The sequence below is a fragment of the Bos mutus genome, chromosome 9 (genome assembly GCF_027580195.1).
Source record: "Bos mutus isolate GX-2022 chromosome 9, NWIPB_WYAK_1.1, whole genome shotgun sequence".
Classification (NCBI taxonomy): Eukaryota; Metazoa; Chordata; class Mammalia; order Artiodactyla; family Bovidae; genus Bos; species Bos mutus.
The window spans coordinates 94,643,992-94,669,259 of record NC_091625.1 but is presented as its reverse complement, the minus strand read 5'-3'; the positions used below and the strand labels follow the sequence as shown (position 1 = coordinate 94,669,259).

The 25,268-nt window shown below is 50.6% G+C and overlaps 1 protein-coding gene across 8 annotated transcripts in view; it reads right to left on the bottom strand.

Moving 5' to 3' along the window:
- Positions 1–1,262: 1,262 nt before the first annotated feature.
- Positions 1,263–25,268, bottom strand: part of TULP4 (TUB like protein 4) — a 200,684-nt gene continuing 176,678 nt past the window's right edge. For 6 of the 8 annotated variants that reach the window (XM_070376950.1, XM_070376952.1, XM_070376954.1 and 3 more), the window contains 9 exons: positions 23,721–23,945; positions 23,527–23,595; positions 22,539–22,773; positions 19,642–19,786; positions 15,942–16,086; positions 13,909–14,002; positions 12,673–12,816; positions 7,771–10,292; positions 1,263–6,138 (listed from right to left, as the gene is read on the bottom strand). In XM_070376950.1, the coding sequence (XP_070233051.1) occupies positions 6,022–6,138; positions 7,771–10,292; positions 12,673–12,816; positions 13,909–14,002; positions 15,942–16,086; positions 19,642–19,786; positions 22,539–22,773; positions 23,527–23,595; positions 23,721–23,945 (3,696 nt within the window). In that variant the 3' untranslated portion in view covers positions 1,263–6,021. The remainder of the gene's footprint in view (positions 6,139–7,770; positions 10,293–12,672; positions 12,817–13,908; positions 14,003–15,941; positions 16,087–19,641; positions 19,787–22,538; positions 22,774–23,526; positions 23,596–23,720; positions 23,946–25,268) is intronic. The other 2 variants (XM_070376951.1, XM_070376953.1) reach the window with 1 other exon arrangement.

Genomic DNA, 25,268 nt, shown 5'->3' with positions numbered 1-25,268 from the left:
TGCTTCAATTTTCTTCTGAAAGAAAAGAAGGTAAAAGGTATCCACTTTATAATGGAGTATGGAGATTCAGCTGCGCATTCTTAGAATAGTTGCAGTGCAATCTCCACGAGGCAGTTGTGTGTCTCCAATGAGTTTTGGGGGCCGGGATATGGGAGCTAAATTGACTCTCTATTCTCTTAACACTACCAGGAAAAAGAATACTGAATGCCAGAATAAAAACAGAATGCATCCTTTTCAAGATGAGGTTTTAGAAGGAAAGGGATTTGCCAAGTATCCTTACTTTGAAAATACATCATTTCTGGAGACACTACCTCACACTGAATGGCCCCCAGGAGCCGGGCTGGTGGAGAAGGTAATCCCACTCCTACGCATGGCCCTCAGCTCACAACAGAGCCTGGCCCTGAGGCCTTTGGGCCCTTGATTTCAGGGGAGGGGAGGAAGGAGCTTGTTTCTGATCAGGTCTCCCTGCTACCTGATTTAAGTGGTGAAGATACAAGGAATATCAACTTGAAGCTCACAAACTTTCACAATAAAACCAGATCTATTTTGATTCTCATACAAAATCCAGTTTAGCTTTGTATGACTATTACTATTTAAAGCACAGATTTATAGTTCTATGATTATTTAGAAATTAATGATTAAAATTTGCTAGAGATGACAGTGGTTTTTGGTTCTGTCTCCTAAAGCTTGAGTGACCATATCTATTTTTTATCTCTGGAAAAACCACATGGATGGCTCTGTAAATGTGCATGGGAACAGTATTCACAGGTGAGCCTCCTACGACCCTCAGTCCTTGCCTCCCTTCCAAGGTCAGAGGGAATTCCAGGACGAAGCGGGGAGGCGCACCAAGTCTCATTAGAAGTAATAACAATTAACAGTTATCTTGGCACTTGCAGTGGAATTGCTCAAAACCTGGGTTTATTAAGTTTGTTACAAAGTAAAAAAGGAAAGTGTCAATGTACTTAGCACCTCAGATCTTGTAGGTACTAACAGAAGCACCCTGAATTGGTTTTTTTTTTTACAAAAGCAAAGAGAAACAAAAACTCAGATCAGCTCAACAGGAAAACAGCATGATCTGGGACCTCTCAGAAGGAACAATGATAATAAAGGCCTCAGGTGTCACGTAACAGTTGGCGGTAACCCAGAAGTCTAACTGGAGCCGCGGTCATCCGGGGTCATGCCAACAGAGAGAACCGATTTCTTCTCAAATGACTTAAGACCACATCTGAATTTGGCACACAAGGAACTGATGGGTTTTTGTGGGGTTTTTTTTTGATCTGAAAATTTTATTAAGCAATAGCTGACAACTCTTACAACTTCAAATCATCAAGAAAAAAAAAATAAGGAGATTGATCCATCTCAATAATAAAGATGGAAAATAATTTGGACAAACCACATCATTTTGAATGCAAACCACCAATGCCTTCTAGAATACCTCCTGCACAATCAAATACACAAAACACATAAGGAGAGAGGAGACCAGGGTGAGCTCATCAGAATGAAATTTGGAAACCTCAACAGATCTTGCTTGGAAAATGAAACAAAGCAGGATGCTGAGTTCAGAAACCGACCGATCGGCCAATAGGAGAGGAACCGGGCGCAGCAGGCAGCGCGCCACCCCCAGGTGGGGCCGGGAACATGCAGGGGGTCTGGTTTGGTTTGGGGCGTGTGCACCTGCACTGCGTGTGTAACCGTCAGGAAAAAACAAACAAACAAAAAAACGAAAAAGGAAATGCCAGTAGTAATAAACTCAGAACGTGTGTCCAAATTTACAGTACTCAAATGATGCATTTATAAACAAATGCAAAAACAATACTCCCCTTGGTAAAATAATACAGCGCCTTCTTCAGTCGAACGCAAACTTTGCTATGACACAAAAGAAATTGTATCTACAGTAAACAAGGTCTTAGAACCGTCCCCCTCCCCCTTTAAAGAACATATAAACAGAAAACACAGGCACAAGTTACAAGAAAATCACACAAAGCCAAAGAAATGAAAACCACAACCCTTCAGAGTTTCATCAGCCAGAGATAGGCAGACACAGGAATGGTGAAGAGTTTTTGAGTTGTGTGCTGTGACAAAAATCCCAGGAACTCCACCTCATCTGGACACATCTTGTCTCAACCAACTCTGTGCACAACCACTGACTTGGCCGAGCGATACACGGCCCACGGGGGACACAATGGGTTCCTTCTTGAGAAGCCTGCACATGAAGACCATGCAACACTGCAGAGCACGCCTGGCAACTCCAGCCAGCCGAGGTATACACTCGTTTGTCTTTTTCCTGCCCACCCTTTACGGCAAATGGTGACTTGTTTTAGGACCATTCTCAGGGGTGCCCACCAACCAGGGCACACGCATGTGTGGGTCCGTCTCACCTGGAATCGGTGTGCTTAGCCTTGCTCAGTCACGTGATCCCACAGACTGCGGCCCGCTGGGCTCCTCTGTCCATGGAATTCTCCAGGCCAGAATACTGGAATGGGTTGCCGTGCCCTCCTCCAGGGGATCTTCCCAACCCAGGGGTCGAACCCAGGTCTTCCACATTGCAGGCGGATTCTTTACCATCTGAGCCACCAGGGAAGCCCGTGAATACTGGAGTGGGTAGCCTATCCCTTCTCCTGGGGAATTTTCCCGACCCAGGAATCAAACCCGGGTCTCCTGCATTGCAGGCGGATTCCTTACCAACTGAGCTACCAGGGAAGCCTGCCTGGAATTGGTGCTTTTGCATAATCTTATGAGAACAAACATGATTCCAAATTCATTTGCTTTTAGAGGTAAAGCTTCCAAAGGTATTAAATGCACTGGTTTACATTCAGTAGGTGGCTCATGAAAACAGGCAAAAAAAAAAAAAAAAATTTTTTCTACAAAAGGCCATGTTTTGAAACCTACCTTCCAAATTTGTAAAGTGGAATGAGGAAACGTACACTTCAGGCCCTCACACCATTGATCTGGACCGCAGGCATTTATAAGATTGTTCAGACCGTCCTTTCATTTTACAGATGGATAAACAGAGGCCCAAGGTCACCCACCAACTCAGTGGCAGAGCTGGCTCGATCTGGGGGTCAGCCTCCTGGCTTTCATCTATGATTACACGTTCAAGTGTCCTCTTGGGGCACGATAAAGAAGCAACAGCCAAGGGTGAAAACACTGCAAACCCTTTGACTTCTGCCACGAGAGCTTTGACATTTTCCTGCTTTCTTGGTGTGAGTTCTTCTTAGGATACACATACATTCAATGGGTGTACTATACTCAAAGCTGTGCCTTTGGTTTGATGAGGTTAAACCAAGTTTAAAATTGGTTTCCACGTTTGTTAATATACCGCTTCCCTCAAAGAGGTGTGGATCCTGTTCTGTAGTTGACTATTTACTGTGCTAATGTTTTTAACTTTAGAGATCCAGGGAGGTATCTTAATATTCATAAGTTGCTATTAATAAACACTAAGTATGTACACTTCCACTGCTTAAAGTACTGACTTTGATAGAGAATGACCAAATGAAAGCAATTTTCAAAGTAAGTGAAATCATCACCATCAACTGCAAAGACACAGCATTACAATGGCTACAGCCACCTGTCTCTGATTGGCGAGTGGCTGCCTCCTCCTTCAGGCTTGGGCGGCTTCTGCTCATCAGAGGCAAATTCCTGCCAAACATCCAGGGTGGAGGCCTTCACCCCTGTGTAGGAAAAAGGGCTTCTGGGGACTGAGCTAAGCATTCAGCAAGTTTAGTTCATTATCTGTTACAAATACTCACTTTCTCTTCACACATATTTGTCATTTTCATTCCAAGGATTTCTCATTTCGCCTCTTATTTTCATTGAAAATAAAATTTTCAACAGAAGGGGAAATAGTATTTTAGGATCTATTATCTTGAAGAAATCTCCTTTGTATATAATTGATAACACAAAATGAAAAAAAAAATTACTTTTAAAGGATGAGTAGGAGTTTTTCCCAATTAGAAAAAGCACAAACTGTCCAGCAAAAAAAAAAAACACCTTCTACCATATCCTTTTTATTTCTTGCAGCAAAACATACTGCCACCAAATAAGTCGTTACAAACATACTATTTTTCTAAATAAATAATAAAATGGCATAACTCACCAGAACATAGTAACAGAATAATTTCTACGAACACTATCAAAGCAAGATAAATAATTAACTCTTGGACAATAAAAACAAGGGAACTGGCTTTAAATTATTTAGAAATAGGCTCTAACCATTATTGCACAACTGATGATAAGCACTGAAACATCATATTAAGCTACACAAACTCATATAAAAGAATTATGTAATTCTGAGTACACAGCTAAATTCTTTCTGGAAAAATTTACCCACCAAAGAATCAGGTTCAATATTTTAAAATATGGGAACCTCTGGTAGTAGCGGGGAGATGGCCTTCACCATATTTAAAACCTCACCTGTGTTTCTTCGGGGTGTAGAGACAATGGTAAGGGGGTGTCATCTTTCAGTGGGCCTGTTTCCTTCCCAATTTTTAAACTAAAACAGAAGACTAAAAACCATTTTTTTTTTTTTTTGGAAAATACACTTCTGCAGTATCTTCCACTTGTTTCTTTTTAAACAAAATCCAAATTTAGGACCCTAAACCAGTAGACAGTTCCTGTGTTCCTGCCCTACTCTCACAGATATGAGTAACCAAAAACATGAACTGGGTCGTGTTATGAGCAGGGCTGAATATGGCCCAACAAGTCCCCTAGGAGAGGGAGATGGGGAAAGATAATCTCTGGATTTTTGTTGTTGCAATTAACAAGCAACAGTCAAGAACTTCAGTAGGTTCTGTAACTTTAACCATGTTCTCCCAGTGGTTTATCACCTCAGTAAACAGTCTGTACAGTCAATAAACAACTTTTTTTTTACCCCCTAGAGAAGTTGGTGGGGCTCTTGTCAAAGAACTGATTATAACTGTATCTTTTCACACCCTGGCAAGTGCCTAACATCTTTTATTTTTTGTTACATTTCTAATCTGTTGGAAAACGTCTCTAGCCAACTGAATTTTAATACAGCCCCAAAGAGGAAAGGAGTACTTTCAAATCAGTGCTGTCAGCATTTTTAGGAAGAAAAAGTACAGAACAGTGTTATCTAACGGGAAAAATACTGTGTCGGCTGGGATTCCCAGATCCCACAATGAGAGCGGGAGAGGGAGGGAACCCCCGCTTCTTGGCCTCTAGTGACCCATCCCTGCAGCCCAGGAAACCGCTGCCCCTGCCACGTGTGGGGAGCTTGATTAGACGGAAGGATCGCTGAGCCGACGGAATTCTGACACATTGGGATCTAGTGGAGGCACCGATGTAGTGGCCCTTGGACCGCGCACACATCTGCAGGAGTCCCTTCCTCCTGTTATCCTTCTCTGTCAGCTCACGAGCACATCCTGTTACACCTGGTAACAGCACCCCCGGGAAAAAAGCCTCCTTTTATTAGTCAAACACAGTGCATTTGCCAAAATACCCTTCATTAATCAAGTCACCTGGGGGGGTGGGGAATAACATAACGTGTGAATTAAACGGTGCCCCACCAAGAGAACCTGTACCTTCAGGATTTTTTGGTTGTGTTTTTCTTTAAATGTTTTTTTTTTTTTTAAACACTAGTGGTGATGTTGGAGGAATAATAAAAGCTGGATGTTGTGGAGGAGGAAACGACACAAGCTCCTAGTCTCGGAGAACCAGCCAGGCGGGAGGCCGGCTGACCTTCCCTCTGAAGGGCCTCCCAGCCTGTGGCCGACAGAAGCAAACCCAGGAGGACATCCATTCCCACAGCAGCCTTGCTTCCCAAGCACCACCAGGTGCCTTGCACCCTTCGGTTCCAAATGCCACTCTCCTGTATCTTACTTTTGCTTAAAAAGAATAAAAAAAAAAAACACAATAAAGGATAGTAAAAACCCAAACAACGATGAAAGGTCAGTGCCCTCTCCTGGGTCTGAGAGATGTTTCCAGTTCTGCCCTCATCTTCTGGGCCCCGGACTGCGGGGCTCCATCAGGTCAGGCCTCTCTCTCCTGCCCATACCAGGCCCCTCACTTGAGGCGCTGAGTCACGTTGGCCAGGGCGACCGCGAAGGCCTGCACGGCAGAGAAGGGGTACTGGAAATCCAGGATGTAGGCGCTGCCGTCGATCCTCCCGAACTGCATCACCTGGGGTGGGGTGGGGTGGGGAGGCAGACACGTTAAAGGAGACCCTCAGGGCCCCTCCCGACAGAGGCAGACAGCATGTCTGTGAGAGATCTGCGACTCTGATAAGCTCCTCAATCTAACTGTGAGTAAGTGGGAAATAAACGCATGGAGGACCATGTTGAACTGTGCAGTGGGGAGGCCACAAGGAAGATTCGGAGCATGGGGAGCTCCACGGGTCAGAGGAAGGGGTTTCTCCACCAAGGAAACAGAGAGAAAGGAGCAGCAGAGAAAGGAATCTCCAGGCTCAGAGGCTTAAGAGAACCACCGCTTGTGACTATCAGACATCCCTGCTCAGAGAGGGACCAGGAAAGCACACTTGGTCCCCTTGTGGGCCTCTGCGTTCCGGTCACCCAGGGCTTACCGGGACCACACTACTGATGTTGTTACATGATGTGACATTCATTTGTTCATGGTCTCTTTTCCATTTTTGTAAACTCCATGAGGAACAGGGGCCTTTCCTCTGATTTCCTCAGTGCTCTAATTTCAGCACTCAAAACAAAGGTTGGCAAACTCTCTGGGAAGGGCAGATAATAAACATTTCAGACTTTGCAGGTCACGTGGACTTTCCCACAACTACTGAACTGCTGTTGTAGGGTGAGAGAAGGGTAGATAGTACTGAAGTGGACGGATGTGGCTGTGTCTCAATAAAACATTATTTATAGAAAGAGGCTGCAGGCTGGGTGGGCCTGTGGGCCATAATTTGCCAACTCCTGGGCCCAGAAGATTGCCAGGTATTTAGCAGGTACTCTATAAACATTTGTTGAGCAAATTAACAATGTTGAGATTTAAATGAGCAGTGAAAAGAGTTCCCAGAATAGTAGGGAAGGATAGTCCAGACTGACAGCCATGCAGTGGGACCACAACAACTCCAAGTTGGAACAGGAAGAACTGAGAAACTATGAAAAAGGCTCAAGTGTACCAAGAGGAGATGCATGTTCTGCTGCAGAGTCAGGGAAGGACTTAATGACAGAAACACAGAGAAATAAGCTACCAGAAGCTGGGTAGTCGTTACGTCTAGGGCAATGAGCCTACGCAATAAAGGAAATGTAGTGGCTCAGAGATGAGTCATATTTAGAGGCACAATCAGGGACCCACAATGACTGATTTACCTGGGAAAAGGGGAAGGGAAAGTTCACCTGTGCTGGGGAGAGACTAGGGTGAAGAAAATGAACCCTCAGGTTGCTCAGAGAGAAATAAATGCATGATGCCCCAAACCGAAAAATCAAGAGACAGAAGTAGAAACGTGTTCTTTGCTGATGCATCGACAGACACCAGGAAAAGCACACAGAACTGGAAGAGTAAGCCTCTGGGAGGGTAGGTTCTGGGAGCGGGTAAGTGCCTGCTACTTTCCTCATGGGTCTTGTAGGAACCATCGGACTTTAAAAAATCAGGACATGGGTTACTTTGGTGAGAAATAAGTAAGACGGGCACACTGAAAATGAGAGGTCCAAGTGGCCCCAACCTAAGAGACATCAGCTGCTTCCCATAGTTCCCATCGGCCTTCTGAATAATTCTCCTGGAAGGCCAGAGCCCAGAGATCTGTCGCGACCAGAAGGTCGCATTCTGGCCGCACCCCGGGACATGGCCTCTTACCTGCCGCCCCTCCAGCTCGATCTGGAAGTTCTTTGCCGACTCCTGGGTCACCCGCCCCCCGAAGTCCAGCTGGTACACCTGGGTGGCCTCGTTCCAGAGCGGCTGCTTGTTGGCCATGACGTACACAAAGCCCTGGCTGCCCAGCCGGCCGTCCTCCTTCTCGCTGGCCTTCCTGCACTTGAACTCCTCCAGCTCGCTGGCCGCCCGCAGGCTCCTCTTGCTCTTCCAGCCCTTCTTGCTGCCCTGGCTCTGGTTCATCAGCTCATCCCCACTGATGAAGAGCTCCGGCTCGCTCTCTGAGCTGTCCTGGAACTCGTTCGTCTTATTCAGCTTCTTGGACTTCAGCTGGTCCTTCTGACTCTTCACTTTCTTCTTCTCCCTCCCCAAGCGGGGGCTGGAGATGAGGGAATTAAAGTCGCTCAGCGTCCGAGCCTCCTTCTTCACCTTGCCCTCGGTGATGGCCTGAACATTGCCCTCCTCTGCCCTGCTGTCCAGCCGCTTTCGGTTCTTCTTCCCGAATTTCTCTGTCCGCTGGGGGATCGGGCTCTCCGTCAGGGAGAGGACTTCCTGGAAGTTGTCTGCGGTCTCCACCATCACCTCTGTCCCCAGGTGGCTTTGGAGGTCAGTGGGCGGGGGGGACACCAGGGGCTTCTCCACCACCAAGTGTGCCTTGGGGGGGAGAGTGCCCTGGGGGTTCTGCACGGGGGGGCAGGGGCTGTAGGAGTTCCAGGGGTGCAAGGCAATAGGGGGCAGCTGTAAACTGGAGCAGGCACTGCTTCCCGGGTACATGGGGGGCAGGGTGCAATAGGCCAGGCTGGGCGGGTAGGCGGGCTGCAGAACCACGGTGGACTCCTGCTGAGCAAACTGTGCTGCGGCCAGGGCGTCTTTCGGGGAGCAGGGAGCTTGCACCCCTGGCAGCGGGGAGGTGCTGCAGCCGGCCGAGTAGGGCACCCCCATCCCATAGCCGGGCTGGAAAGTGGCAGCAGGGCTGGCAGGAACCTTGGGGGAGACGAAGGGCACTCGGGACACGTCTAGGTGCTGGCCTGGACCCACCACCAGAGGGGGCAGTTTCAGGGGGTTGGGCACCGTGCTCTGGGCTGTCCTTTCCTGAGGGACCCACACATCCTCCCCCAGCACGGGGTCCCACTGGTAGGGGGGCGGCCGCTTAACGGCCACAGCGGCCTCGCCCAGCGCCGGGTGCCTCGGCGGCTTGTCGGCTGGACAGTGCTGGGCCAGCGCCTCGTCCTCAGTGAAGGCCGAGTTCACGTAGTCAGCACGCTCGCGGGCGCCTTCGGCCGCGCCCAGAAGGTTGTAGGACGACTGGGAGGTCAGCGGAGAGGTGCTGGCCGCGTGCGCCAGGCTGGCGCCCGGCTGCGCCCCCGGGTCGGGCCGGCCCGCCGCGCCCCCTGCGCCGCTGCACTGGCTGCAGGTGTAGAGCGCGGGCGGCGGCCGCGCGGGGAAGGGCGCCGTGCCCTTGGGCTTGGGCGGGTGCGGCGGCGGCCGCGGGAGCTCCGCCAGCTGCGCCGCCCGGAGCGCCGCCTCGCGGTTGTTCCTGCGCAGCGTGGCGTGGATGAGGCCGCCGTCTGGCCTCTGCCCCGCGCCCCGGCTGGGGCCAAGCTGGCCGGAGAGGTCGGGGTAGGGCGGCGGGTCCCCCGGGGGGATGGAGTAGCGCGGTACCGTCAGGCGGTTAAGGGTGGCGCTGGTGCAGGGCTGCGGGACCTTCTTCTCGGTGGCCGTGAGCCTCAGCGTGGCCGAGCTGCCCGGGCCGGGCAGCGTGTAGGTGTTCTGGGAGCAGAGCATCCGCGTCCGGGGCCTGCACACCTCCTCCACGTTGCCGCTGCTGTCGAAGGTGGTGATCCGCTCGTAGCCCAGGGGCGGCTGGTAATGCGCCGCTGTGGGGTACAGAGAGAAGTCGCCCTTCTTCAAGCAAGTGTCCACCGGGGGCTGCGGGGGCGGCAGCGGGGGTGGCGGCGCCGCCGTGGTAGGGGCGGCGGGGATGGTTCCGGGGTAGGGGGGCGGGGGGTTCATCTTGGCCACCTGGACCTCCTGGGGGGCACTGAACACCACGGCATCCCCCTCAGTGGCCAACTGGGGCACCGGCCGCAGGGCCTTGGCTGGCTTTTGCAGATGCTCGTGGTCTCTGTCGCCAAGGTCTAGCACGGACAGCTGGATGGTCCCCTGGGCTGGCGGTGGCAGGGAGAGCTGAGGTGGGTTGGGGAGGCCGCGGCCCATCTCCACGCCTCCAAAGATCACCTGGCCGGGGTTGGAGTAGCGGCTGGACACGGGGTACTGGCTGGACACGGGGTACTGGGCAGCACTGTCACTCGCGTGCTCGGCACCGCCCACGGCTGTGGTCTGATTGGTCAGGACGTCCAGCTGCACATTCTGGTTGGCCAGCAGGGACTGCACCAGCCCGATGCTCTGCGTGGGGGACATGGCTTGAGCTGAGCTGTGGATGGGGGCGATGGGGATGTTCACGGTACAGGGCGGGTTGTTTTCGGGTACACCAGATGCTCCTGTCACTGGAAGGCAATTAGGGAGATGAGCTGCTTACAAAACAGTGCCATGAAACTGGGTCAGCACAACTCATCCAGTCCTCCTGCATACAAAATGCAATGGCTACAGAGGAAGGTGTGTTTGCTTAGGGAAAGCCAAACAGTTCACACAAGTTATGCAAAACTTCCCTAATGTTTCTAGAAGATCACACAGGATGAACCTGATGGGTTCTTCAGGGCAGCCTACAGTCATTCATAAGCTTAGGGCATTGCCAGAGCTTTTCAATAAACACCATGTACCTCAGTGGCACCGGGGCAAATAACTAAGTGTTTAAAGATGCTGATAACTTGTGATCTTGATAAAAGGGGCCACTGTTTTGTGCAGGAAGCGGGCAGTGGTACAGTATCAAAGTCCACTGAAGATTCAATGCCTAGGCTTTGGGGTAGATATCTCCAGAGTTATGGGCTGGTCAGGGTAGGACACGTTCTGCAGCACATGTGTGTCTGAGATTTGTATATAAATTAAGTTTCTATAAATAGAACCATGTGAAATGCAGCAGAAAAGACCACTGAAAAGACTCTTCCAGCAAATCTGCATATGAGGGGAAGGGTCATTTCCTAATTTATCTGCTTTTCAGCTTTTCAAATAGTATGTAAGGTGAGCCACACTGAACAAACCCTGTAGATGTGTCTTATTTGTACAGTGTGCATTTGCACAATGATCGGCAGAGCACATGTGAGTGCTCAGGGCCACTGTCTGAATGACCCTGACTACAGTGTTCACCGAGCGTGCCAAGCTGACTCCCGCAGGCCTGTGAGTGCTGCTAGTGTGTGAGCAGGAAATAAGAGTTTAACAGGCTAATCGCAGAGGCTGGCTGACCTTTCACCAGGACTGTAGCATGAAGCCAGCTGGTTCATGAAAAGCCAAGCCTGCCCTCAGCTCCTGTAACAGACTCTCCCCGCCCCTGGGTGCTCTAGTGAGACAGCACGACCTCCTGGCTGCCCGAACCTGGGCCCCATCTCAAATCTACTCTTTCTGTTCCGCTTCCTCTTCCAGATGCTCTCCCCTCTGCACGGAACTCTGAGGGCAGGCATCTTCCCCGCTGAAGGAGGGCCTCTGTCATGTCCTCAGCACTAAGTGTAAGCCCCTCATCCACAGGGAACCGCAGACGATTATGACCACAGCTTAGCGTCAGACAGAGCCCTACCTGTCACCTTCCAGGAGAATGGAGGCCAACACAGGGAAAGTGTAAAAGACACTCCTATATCCGAGGCTGTGAACAGCAGGACATGGGCTATATGCTCAAATGTGTGCAGCCTCGCCAAACGGCAGGCTCCTGTGGTTCCAAAACCGTGCCCATCAGGACTGCCTGAGTTGATAATATCTGCTTCACCACTCAGATAGAGAAGCTGTCAGAGAACCAGAGGCGGCTACCATGAGCAAGCACCACACTGCTTTACAGGTAAAAACCTAGGCTGAGAGAAGTCAAGCGAGTCCCCACGTTCAGGGCCTGAGGTGGGATCAGAGCCCCCCGCCCTGCACTCCATGGGGAGGAACAGAGCCCCTCTGTCTGAGAATGACCAGGGACAGGAGAAGTCTACGAACCATGCAGGGTTCCTCTGGCTCAGAAACCAGAGATTTTTCAGAGCCTGTATTTACATAACTGCAGACAGGCTTTTTTGAGAATAGTCACAGACAAGTAACTGGCAGACTAATTACAAATCATTTTAATCTATTAATAATCAAAATAGGGTCCCCTGACCAGAAAGCACTTAAATTAATTTGAGATGCTACAAATATCTCAAATTTGTAAACTACAATTTTAAAACCTTGTACCAGATTTTAACTCAGACCAGGCTTCCATGCACAGAGCCCTGCACTGCACTTGAGAGAGAGAGAGGCTGAAATGCACAGGTTTTCCACCCGGGAGCCAGGGCAGGTTTGAGAAACCGGGCTTTGTGGGCACAAGGTCATCTCAGTGATGTCATTCTCTAAGCAGGGGCTGACAGGATGAGGGCTGGCCTAGGGCCGGTGAGACCGGGCTTCAGTTCTGGTTTCTGAGTCCTGACTGGTCCTGATAACGTCTCTTTATCCGGGCATGGGACCAAGAGGAAAACCGTGAGGGGAACGAGATGGTGGAGTTCTCTGTGAACATGAGGCGTCACGGCCCTGCAATCGCCCTTGCTCTGGTGGCTTCTTCCTCCCCAAACCAGTGACAGGATGCGCCCTTTCCCCCGCGACACCTCACACACCTTCCACCCTGACTGAGGAAGCTGTACCTTTTCCAAACCGCGTCCGCAAGCACACCTGACATGCTGGAATCCTCAACTACTTACCACTCTGTCCCCCTCACCATTAACAGAGAGTATGGGCTCGTGACAAACTGGTTGACATGTGTGAACACACCTGGCAAGTCATCTTCATCTTCACTGAAAACATTTGGGTTGAAGACAGGTAAATTAACGTAGTCCATGGAAATCTTCCGAACCTCTGGGAGATAGATAGTCATCTGCCGCGGCTGGAGATGCAGGAGGCTAGTTTTGTAGATTACTGGTGGGGAGGAGGAGGGACACAGTCAACAGAGATGCGGCAGACGACAGCCAAGGCGTCAGCAGAGCCCCTTGCGGGAAGGGAAACGGGGCCACGGCGGCTCTGCCGTCAGAAGACAGATCTCGTGCAGAAAGAGCCCAGGGCCCAAGGGCAGCCCTTCCAGACACAAGACCGCCAACCCCTGACCCGGACACAGCGTGGATGCGGGAACAACAAACACCTGGACACGGCAAATTCTCAGTCTACACGACAAATTGCCCAGCCACTCTGCCAGTAGTTTGTCGATAGAACCACATACATTTCACATGTCAAAGACAAATTCTGTTTTGGAATGAGCTGGGTATGATAAATTTATTTTGAAAAAAACCTCATTTGTAATCAGAAGGATAATTTAGTGAAAATAGTTATGATAACCACAATGCCAAGCTCGGGGAATCAAATTCTGCTTTTATTCAGGACTGAATTCTTGGTCTGACTTACTTTAAATATCAGGATAGAGAACTGCCACATGCTTTCTATAAAACGTGAGCCGAGTAAACGTGAGCAGATAGAGCTACTCACTAGAGTTGGGTAGAGAGAGAGCCAGATGCTCTGGGTTCCTGCTTGGCTCTGTCTTCCCAATTCCATTTTCCCCAATGTCTCAAGCTTCCAACAGACATGACATTTAACTGGTACTCGAAAATGAAGTCTATAAAGATTTACCACTAAGAACTGCACTAACAGTCAGCCAACTTGTTCTTATAGCCTCTAATGCTCTCTTCTTGGCTTTCCTCAAAAATTGCTTTTGCTTCAAGAACCTGAGGACACTGGTACCAAAATCTGCCCACAGTAAAAGGCCAGAAATCAAAACGACCAGAAAACCTATCAGAGCTTTTGGCTATTTTTATCACCAGGGCTTATATAAAAAAATGGAAGCACCACTGGCAAAAAAAAAAAATTGAACAATAATTCTATTCTTCACTAAATCATGGTGGCTTGAGTCAAACTTTGGAGGGAAATACAAACTCATCTTTTGGTGCTGTAAGAGCTCACTGTACACCACTGGAGGCTGAATCGATCCCTGAGTCTGAGTTCCGATGGTGCAGCGCTTACCTGCACCGAGGTTGGTTGGCAGGAAAGCAGCCAAGCCCACGATCTTAAATTTGGTTCCCCAGATATTAGACGTGACCTGAGCGAGATAGTTGTGCTGTGGGAAAAAGGAAGAAGAATCACAATCTGTTTCCATATTTTCTATCAATCACTTAAGAAGTAAGAATGCTAACACTTTTTGCTTAAAAAGCCACTGGCGGTGGCTGCTGATGGAAATATTCACCCTGTGTCATTCCACCGTTTTCAAGACCAGACGCTGACGAGAGCACAACAGCCCTGTTTCCAAATGGTGGCTCACGGGCTGTGGTTCTCGGGCTGGGAGCAAGGGGTGGACGGATCCCAGCGTGTCCATGCGTGGGGAGGTTAAAAGGTCACAAGAGTGACTTTGGCACACTTTTCTTCGCCTATCCTTTTGCCTGTCACTTGAACTACAAGGGTACCAAGCTCTGACTCCATTCTTAGCCTTGATATTTCTCCTGGAAACATCAGTTGCACTGATAACTGTGTGTCCCGAGACCACCCAATTATCTGTTTTCTCATTCGATTAAATTTCAAAAAATTTTAAGTTATCACTGTGCCCAAAACCACAGACATACATAGGCTGTGTGTGAGGCTGTGTGTGTGTGCATGCGTGTGTGCACACACAGGTGCAAAAGCAATAATAAAGATGATAAAATCCAGCTCCTCAAGAAAAGGGAACCCTCCAACACTGCTGGTAGAAACGTAAGCTGGTACAGCCACTGTGAGAAACAGTATGGAGGTTCCTCAAAAACTAAAAATTGAAATACCATATGATTCAGTAATTCCATTTGTGGGTACCGTCTGAAAAGAAAACCCTTAAAACCCTAATTTGAAAAGATATGTGCACTTCTAATGTTCAAAGCAGTATTATTTAAAGCATCCAAGACATGGAGGCATCCTAACTACCCAACAACAGATAAATGGGCAAAGAAGCTGTGGTGAACACACGCACACGCTAAAGTGTTACTCAGCCACAGAAAGAGTGAAATGTTAGCCATCTGCAATACCACGAAGAGACCTGGAGAGTATATGCTAAGTGAAGTATGTCAGACAAATACTGCATGATTTCACTTATACGTGGACTGCAAAAAACAAAACAAATGAACAAATGTAAAACAGAAACAGATTCATGGGGAACAAACAGGTGGTTGCTGGGGTGGGGGTGGAGGGGGATGAGTGAAATAGGTGAGGGAGATTGAGAGCTACAACTCCAGTTACAAAATAAACACTTTCAGGGATGAAATGTACGGCATGGAGAATATAGTCAATAATATTGTAATAGCTTTGTATGGTGACAGCCAGTAAGCAGACTTATCATAGTGACCATTTAAAAACATATAAAAATACCAAATCACTATGTTGTACACCAGGAACTAACAATAGTGTTGCAGGTCAGTTATAGTTAAAAACAAAAACCTATATACATACATACACTCAGCTTATAACCCAAGGGAGGAGATAAGGCTTGTAGTTATTCACACACAAGGGAGTCATGAGAAAGGATAAGGGAGCATAAGCAGGATGCACTGGCCTTATTGTGGCTAAGCCAGGGAAGGCGGGCTTTGGACAGAGGTGGTTACACCTGGAAACCTGAAGACAGAAACCACGGGGAGGAGACAAGAAGGTGGGCCCACTGACCGGGAGATGCAGTCAGAAAGCGGAAGAGCGCAGTCAACCTCGAGGCAGTGGCCCCGGGGTGAAGGGGGCCAGGAGGGAGGCAGGCCGGCCAGACGTGGGGCTGCGACCAGGGCTGGGCTCCTGGGACGCTGGGAGTCACTGAGGGGTCAGGAGCGGTTGGGGGTCCTGCGGTGGACGTGAGGAGATGTCTCAAGCAGAGCTGCCTTGGAGAAGGCTCTCATGGTAGCCACAGGGATCCCCGAGGTGGGAGAGAGGCCGAGTGGGACAAGGAGGTGACAAGGGCCCCGAGGGGCTGCCGTCCCAGGCACGGAGACGGTCGCCAGGACTCAGCGGCCCTCACCCACGTTCAAGGGGGAAGGGCAGCGGGGCTCCGATACCTGAGTGATATCTTCAAAGGGGAACTCCCTCCGCGCCAGGCTGGGTGAGCCGATGGACGGCTTGCGCATGGGCAGGCGAGGAGAGCGGGAGAGCTCCTGAGCGGCGCGAGACAGCTTGGGGGACTTCCGGGCCTCGATGTTGATCCTGCAGAGACCAAGCCAAGGTCAGGCACCACCCGTGGGCCCCCGGGGACGCCACACTCTCAGGGGCGGGGCCCTTAGTTTAATGAAGTCCATGCCGCCTGCTTTTTTGCCTTATGAACGTGAGGAAAGAAGGACAGAATTGTATGTGGAATAGTGTATATTTAAAAATAAACTGCAGTTAGATCAAGTGATTTATTTGTAAGGAACTTTTACTTGAGGCTTCTCTGGTGGCTCAGATGGTAAAGAATCTGCCAGCAATGCAGGAGACCTGGGTTCGATCCCTGGGTTGGGAAGATCCCCTGGAGAAGGGAATGGCTACCCCATTCCAGTATTCTTGCCTGGAGAATTCCAGGGACAGAGAAACCTGGCAGGCCCCAGTCCATGGGGTTGCAAAGAGTTGGACACAACTGAGCAACTAACTGGAGAAAGCAATGGCACCCCACTCCAGTACTCTTGCCTGGAAAATCCCATGGACGGAGGAGCCTGGTAGGCTGCAGTCCATGGGGTCGCTGAGCGTCGGACACGACTGAGCGACTTCACTTTCACTTTTCACTTTCATGCATTGGAGAAGGAAATGGCAACCCACTCCAGTGTTCTTGCCTGGAGAATTCCAGGGACGGGGGAGCCTGGTGGGCTGCTGTCTATGGGGTCACACAGAGTCGGACATGACTGAAGTGACTTAGCAGCAGCAGCAGCAGCAGAGCAACTAATGCTTTCACTTGAGAATTAACTTTTACTTTCTACTAAAGTGGGCCTCCCAGGTGGCTCAGTGGTAAAGCATTCACCTACAGGGCAGGAGATGTGGGTTCAACTCATGAGTCAGGAAGAGCCTCTGCAGAAGGAAATGGCAACCCACTGTAGTATACCTGCCTGGGAAATCCCATGCATGGTGGAGCCTAGTGGGTTGCAAAAGTGTCAGACACGACTTAGCAGCTAACCAACAACAACACATAGTGTGTTTAGAAATGCATTCTGTCAGGGGTTTACAAAATTAATCCTGGGGAAAATGGCGGGTGGGAAGAGTTATTTCTCACCTGAAGGCCACAACAACTTCACAGGTCCTAATACATGATATTTGGATTTCAAAAGACTGACCTAGCATTTTGCCACTATATTTAAACTAAACTAGCAGATCTAATGGAGAAGGCAATGGCAAGCCACTCCAGTACTCTTGCCTAGAAACTCCCATGGATGGAGGAGCCTGGTAGGCTTCAGTCCATGGGGTCGCTACCAGTCGGACGCAACTGAGCAACTTCACTTTCACGAAATGGAGAAGGAAATGGCAACCCACTCCAGTGTTCTTGCCTGGAGAATCCCAGGGATGGCAGAGCCTGATGGGCTGCTGTCTATGAGGTCGCACAGAGTCGGACACAACTGAAGCGACTTAGCAGCAGCAGTAGCAGATCTAAAGTTTTCCTTCAGTTTCTGTGGTTATGACATAGGGGACATGTGTTTAACGCCAATCTGCCTCAGAGAGTACAGTATTATAAAGATGAATATGGTAAGGCTGATGGCACTCTATGACGGAGCAACACTGAGTCTCACATATATGCGCTTGCTGCTGCTGCTGCTGCTGCTAAGTCGCTTCAGTCATGTCCGACTCTGTGCGACCCCATAGACGGTAGCCCACCAGGCTCCCCCTTCCTGGGATTCTCTAGGCAAGAACACTGGAGTGGGTTGCCATTTCCTTCTCCAATGCATGAAAGTGAAAAGTCAAAGTGAAGTCGCTCAGTCGTGTCCGACTCTTAGCGACCCCATGGACTGCAGCCCACCAGGCTCTTCCGCCCGTGGGATTTTCCAGGCAAGAGTACTGGAGTGGGGTGCCACCGCCTTCTGCGCTTATATGGGCTTGAGGACTCGATAAGACATCTAGGGCTGAGGAGGACAGAGCTGGTTAAAGCTCTCGTGTTGAGGACAACCAGCCTGGCTGCCAGGTGGGGGGATTCACTTGGAGACGGCAGGAAGGAGGGCCAGCTCTGGAGACTGCAACATGCAGGAACTTTAGAGGATATTTAGAGGTGAGGGTCTCAGTGACGATCAATGCACCCTTTAAGGAAATCGGTGTTCAGGCCAGGGAGCTGGGACAGGGAATGCTGGGTTTCTTATCTATAACAACAAAGGCCCTTCCATCTACTCTCAGCGTTTTGCCATTCCTTATGACAAACTTTAGGATTATTATTTTTTAGTTCACTACTTTCCCATTACAGAATTATAGGCATGTAATTGACATTTTCTTTAACACATTACATACAATGTAAAAACCTCTTCTTTACTCCTCTCAAAGTAGAAGATAAAACAAGATTGAGAAAGGAGTAAGGCAGGGCTGTCTGCTGTCACCCTGCTTGTTTAATCCATACACTGGGCACATCATGAGGAACGCCGGGCTGGATGAGTTGTAGGCTAGAATCAAGATAGGTGGGAGAAACATCAACAAACTCAGATATGCAGATGATACCACTCTGATAGCAGAGAGCAAAGAGGAACTAAAGAGCCTCCTAATGAGCGTGAAAGAGCTGGCTTAAAAAGAAATATTAAAAAAACTAAGATCATGGCATCTGGCCCCATTACTTCATGGCAAATAGAAGGCAAAAGGTGGAAGTAGTGACCGATTTCCTCTTTGTGGGCTCTAAGATCACTGCAGATGGTGACTGCAGCCATGAAATCAGAAGATATTTGCTTCTTGGCAGGAAAGCTATGAGAAACCTAGACAGTGTGTTGAAAAGCTGAGATATTGCTCTGCCGACAAAGGTCCATATAGTCAAGGCTATGGTCTTCCCAGTGGTCACGTACAGTTGTGAGAGCTGGACCGTAAATAAGGCTGAGTGCCAAAGAATTGATGCCTTCAAACTGTGGTGTTGGAGAAGACTTCTGAGAGTCCCTTGGACAGCAAGGAAATCAAACCAGCCAATCTTAAGGGAAATCAACCCTGAATACTCATTGGAAGGACTGATGCTGAAGCTGAAACTCCTGAATTTTGGTCATCTGATGCAAACAGCTGACTCAGTGGAAAAGTCCCTGATGCTGGGAAAGATTGAGGGCATAAGGAGAAGAAGGCGCTAGAGGATGAGACAGCTGAATGGTATCACTGATGCAATGGACATGAACTTGCGCAAACTTTGGGAGCTGGTGAGGGACAGGGACGCCTGGCGTGTTGCAGTCCATGGGGTCGCAAAGAGTTGGACACGACTGGGTGACTGAACAACAATTTGACATTCTCTTTAACATGCTACATACACTGTAAACCCTCTTCCTTACTCTTTTCAAAGTGGAAGATAAAATAAGCTCCCTGGCTGTGACCCCCATAGCACCCACCATCGGTGCTGACCCCTGGAAGTTCTGTGCGCTTAGCAGACCTCCTCCCGGACGCCTTTTTCTGTTGCAAAGGAGAGGATGAGGGAAGCTGAGATGGCTGCAGGCAGGCCTTCTGGATGAAAGGTGGCTGCCTTTGCTGCCTGTGCCCCTCAGCTGTCGATTTCAGTGGGACTCTGCCGCAGACACACCTGACACATCTCCAGAGACACACAGCAGGGAGCACACTCCTGCACGTCCAGGTTACCTTGGGAGTTTGGGTGATTTGCTAGCTCGGGAGATTTTGGGAGACTTCTTGGCAGCCCAGTCATCACTCAGTTCAATGTCGCTGGAGTCTGAGCAGTTGCAGCTGTCGATCATGGTGGAAATCAAGCTGTTTCCATAGATTTCATCTGGTGAGACATCAAGCAGCAACATTTAGGGGAGTGACGCCCATTAGCCCCCAGCAGTGGTCGTTACTGGAAACCAGACTCACTCCACAGGCCGTCATTTTTAGTCTAGAGGTTGAAACAGGAAGGGGCAGGACAGTTTTCTTTCTACATTTTCACACTACTCCAGTTGCTATCAACACGGGTATGAACTGTAACACCTCTGGAATGTAAAAAACATCCTGGCCACATTTACTGTATGGAAAGCTGGAGCCAAATCGGCTGTGCTCTTGCACCACGGGACCCCCCAGTATCGGTCTGGGCCCACACGGGCTCTCAGCAGCCCTGGGACCCAGGCCACGCAAGCGGCTTGCCGACTCAGGGCCCTCCCAGCCCCATCACTGCCCCCTGGGGGCCTGCTGCTGACCCGGGACCTGGGAAGACCCCCCAGTGGGTTCCAACCTGCTCTGAGCAACGGCTGGAAGAGAACCCCAGCAGCAGACACTGAGCGACAGCTTTGGACTCCACGGAGGGGCCCGTGTGGGAGCCAGCCGGCCACCAGGCCAGAGATGGAGGCGATGTGCGGGAGTGGGCTGTCACAAAGCCACAGAGCAGATGGAGTTCATGTTAGACTTTTCCCCAAAAATACCCTTCTCCTTTGCTGACTTCCTCATCCCTTGGGGCTCCAAGAACATTATCTGGCAAAATAATAAAGAAGCCGAGTGAAATTATTTCTAGAACATGAGAGATCTGGTTGTTCAAAAGGGCTACTTACATCTACAAGGATGAGTCTGTTCATTCAAACCAGTCTCTAGGTTTCTGAGCATATGGAGGTGACATCTGCAGACAGGGGCCTCTCGGAGGCCACAGGAGGCAGAGCAGAACAACCAGGCAGGGAGACCGCTGATACCCCGTCTGTGTCACCACCGCAGCCCTAAACTGCTGCCCAGACCGGGGAACACAACTCCTGCACCCAGCAAGCCCCAGTGCTGGGCATCCGAGCCCCATCACCCGCCCCAAGTAGTGCTTTATCTGTAATTAGATAATTACAAACTATTCCTGGATCAGAGAAAGCTTGGCCACGATTCAGAAACCCCTGTGAGCCCACAGGACGCTTCTACGTGTTCCTGAGCAATGAGCCAGTCCACTGACCTGAGCAAGTTCTGCAACACACTGTCCACTCAGCACTGACCTACTTGTGTAGGCCAGGATTTCACCATTGCTATGGGACTCACTACTTGCTCTTTTTCTCACTAATGTCTTAGTCTGTTCAGGCTGCTATAATAATATACCACATACCAGGGGGCTTATAAACAACAGAAATTAAAGTCTTGCCATTTTAGAGGCTGGATGTCCCAGATCAGGGGACCAGCATGGCTGGTTCCGGTCCTGCCCTCTTCGGGGCTGTGGACTGCGGGCTTCTCACTGTGCCCTCCCGCGGCAGGAGGGGCCGGGAATCTTACTGCAGCCCTTTTTATCAGGCACTGAGCTCACGATACACAGGCCCTGCCCTCTTGAACTCATCGCCTCCGCAAGGTCCCATCCCCTAATACTACTGCCATTCAAGCAGCTGGAACCAAGCTGTCAAACCAAACTATCAGCGAGTTATTTTTTTTTTCACAGTGAAAATGCTCAGAGCAAAGGTGTCTATGGAGCGAAGTTTATGGCAAAAATACCTCACATGGGCTTAGACAACAGAAATTTACTTTCTCAGTCTGGAGGCTGGAAGTCCGGGATCAGGGTGCCAGCAGGATCAGGTTCTGGCGATGGCGCTCTCCCTTCCTGCTGACAGTCCCGCCTCATGTCCTTACACGGCATGCACGTGTGGACAGACCAAAGACCTCTCTCCTCCTTGCAAAGCCACGATCATACTGGATTAGGACCCCACCCTTACAGCCTCCTTCAGTCGTAATGGCCCCTAAAAGCCCTGTCTCCAAACATGGTCTGCAGCACCCTAGCCTGCTGCCCTGCTCAAATTCTTGTCCCTCTCCTGTGCAAGATACACTCACCCCGTCCCGGCAGCCCCCAAGTCTTCTGCCTCATTCCAGCATCAACACTCTTGTCTAAAGCCCAAGGTCCCATGTAAATCTAAGTCAGACATGGGGGAAACACCGTGTACAATTCACCTGAGGCCAAACTGCTTTCCAGCTGTGGAGCAGTGGAAGCAGACAAGTTATTTGTGTCCAAAATACAGCTGTGGGGGCAGGTGCAGGGGAGAGTGCTGTCCGAAGGGAGGGAGGAAGGAGAGGGAGGCTCCCGGGAGAACTGCGCAGGGAGCACCTGGGCGCACTCACGGAGACCAGTCTGGGGGAGCTCCTGGAAGGACGGGCTGGCCCATCATGCGAGATCTCCATGGATGAGTGGGACACTACTCTCGGCAGTCAGCTAACAAGCAGCTAATGGTGGATGAGCAAGGAGCAGAAGTAAGATTCTAGAGGGAGGCTGAGGAGTGGGCTGGAGGTTCAGAAGCTTTAACTCTCTCGTCCCTCTGCCCACCCCCCCCCACTATGGCCTTCACAGCACATAAGGTCCTCAGTGAACACCTGATAAGTAACCCGCAGAGGCAGCTGCTGGCTGCCTCTCACCACAGCCCTGACCCCACAGAGCCCTACGGAACGCTTTCACAACCCCGGCAGAAGCAGCATTTAGAGAAGCCTTAACTTTTAACAGAGAAACAGCGGCTTCAAGGGCCCTACTGGCCAGCTGAGGCTGGCTCGTGTTTCATCCACAGGTCCCACCTCCGCACTGGCCGCCGTGTCCCGGGGGAGGGCCCCACCTGCTCGGCTGTCGGTCCGTGGGTCCATGATGACGAACTCGGGCCGAAGCTTGCTGACGCGCCGGCCCTTGAGGATGGGGACCAGCCCGCCCAGGTGCTCCAGGTAGAGTGTGTAGCACGGGCCGCCCACCTCCGGGTCGTCCTCTGTGCGCTTCATGGTGCAGTGCAGCCGCTCGCTGCCAGCCGACGGGTAACTGACGAAGTCCCGCATGTTGTTGGGGTCTGGAATTGGGGGCTGCAGGCAGGACATGGAAGGAAGAGTATGTGGGCCTCACCGGTGACTCTGTGCTGGCTGCAGCTCAGGACTCACAGCTCTGGGGGCCCATGGGACTCTCCCAGGAGCTTTCAGAAAGACCTCAGCCAGGACCCCACCTCAGACAGTGGAACTGGAACCTGTGGGCGGGCCTGGGCACAGGCATGTTCTCAAAACTCCACAGGTGACTCGAATGTGCAGCCAGGGTTGAGAATCGCTACTGCAGAACTAAGACTGTAAACCAACTCGGGGTGTGGGGGGGAATCATAACAGGTTCTAAAACTCTGATGTTTTAGAGAAAAAGTAACCAACAAGCCAATGTGATACTTAGAAGCAAGACAGAAAACAAAAAAGAGAATATTGTACAGAAAAGAACCTAAGGAGCAGAGGGAGGCCCAGAGGGTAGGAGGGAAAGCTGCCCTTAAACAGCGACTGGCAGCACAGTCCACCCACTCCAAGAACATCCTAGCTCCCGGGTTACTGCCAAGTTACAGCTGGCAGTCAGTGCTGCGTGGGGTTGGCCTCCTGAGCACAGGGGTGAGGAGAACAGACCCTAGGACTGAATGGGGCCCAATCCTGACCACTCCAGCAACTGTGGATGAAGAGCTATCTGACTTCCAGGAACACGTGCCCTGCTCTCGCACACGGGAATCATGGCAGCGGCTGCCACTGAGTCAGGACTTAACCGACAGACTGGTCGTTGGGAGGGCCACGCGGTCAGGCTCGGAACGCTACCTGTGCCACGAGAGGATCAGTTCCATCACCCAGGACCAATCTGCCTTGGACACGGACACGAGGGGCGGACTGCACAGGGGAGGACAACGGCAGACTATGGGTGCCACGTGACTGGTGCTCCGCACCCCACCCTCCTCCCTGCGGTCCTTTGGGGGCAGGCGGGCAGGGTGAGGGAGGAGGCGGTGGTGCTTCACCTTGATGGTGGGAATGAAGGCAGTGGAGAGGTAGGAGCAAAGGCGGGGGGGCAGGGTCAGCTTGTTGACGTCCTTGTCCTCGCGCAGGGCGCTGGCGATGGCCTGCTGGCACAGCAGCTGCAGGCTGGACACCCGGTGCTCCACGCGCACCACGTACAGGGCCGGTCCCGAAGCCATCAGCAGCCGTGAGTCCCGGTGTCCCCAGCAGATGGACACGATGGGGCGCTGCCGGGGAGGGAAGGGAGGGCGAGTCAGCCTGGACTCTTGGGAAAGCAAACCGAGGTCACGCACCCCGTGTCGAGCAAAACAAAGTCATCTCACAGATCTGCAGCAGGTTGGTTTTAAAAAGCACAATAGAGAACATTAGATCCATATGATAGTCAGTACTGTCGGTGAATAGCAGTTAGGTCCCCAGGCCAGAGCCCAAAGCACCAGAACGGTGTTACAAAACTCTTTCACATGGATTATCTCATTAAATTAGGTGACAAAAAAACCTAACTGAACTTCATATAATGACATTTCTGCCAGGGGATGCACTTAGCCTGGGGTACAGTAACCCCTTTTCCTTACTGAGGCCCTGACTACTTGGATCCTGAAGTAACCAGTAGTAATCCAAGGCTTGGAGGGGTATTGAGGAGGTAGACCAGATAGCCCATCACTTCGGTCCTGACAAGGACCATTTTAGATAGTCAGGTCAACACTGGATTCAAGTCACAAGCTTGTGACCCAGGGAATATTATATAACCCTGGAAGTCTTGTACTTTTTTCATGAGTAAAATGGGGGCTGTGAGGATTAAAAGAGACGAAAAGATGCTTCTGGGACCCATCACAGGTGACAACCCAGAGATTCTCAGCTATCCTTGAGCTGACAGGGTAGGAAAGGGCAGAGAGAGGAACACAGTTTCTGTGGCAGCTGCCTTAGAGGTCTGTGGATGTTATTTGCTTTGAAAAAGGAGGATGATAGCCAAATACGCGAGTCAGAAACTGGCTGCGTCAGGGAAAAGAAATCCAAAGCTCAGGGGTTCCATCGGCCAAGGAAGAAAGAAAGAGGTGGAGGGCTGTGATGGAGAAGCAGCAAGAGAATCTGCTCCTTCCGATCTGGGCAGATGGAGTCCTAATTTAATGGAGTCCTGAGGGGCTGCCAGGATTGGAAGAGGGGACACCAGATCTTGCATATGAAACAGATAGGAGGAGAACTTTCACGATACTTCAGTGACAATCGTCGAGATAAAAGGAACACATGAAGACACTAGCTTAAAATAGCCTCCAGGGTCAGCTAATTCTGGTTTCAAATTAAAAACAAAATGCAAGGCTGGAGATAATTCATCTTTCATTGTCATCACAGCAAGGCCGGGCAGCCGCTGCGTGGGACCATGGCCGAGGTCCCCTGGAGGAGGCCCATGGGGCCTGGCACTCAGTCTGGGGCCTTCAGACTACTTCCAAGATGGGCCTCCTTGTAAGAGGATCCCTCACAGAGGGTAGACCCAACAGAGAACACTGTTAACTGACAACAAGATGTGATCACAGCCGATGACAAGGCAGACAACA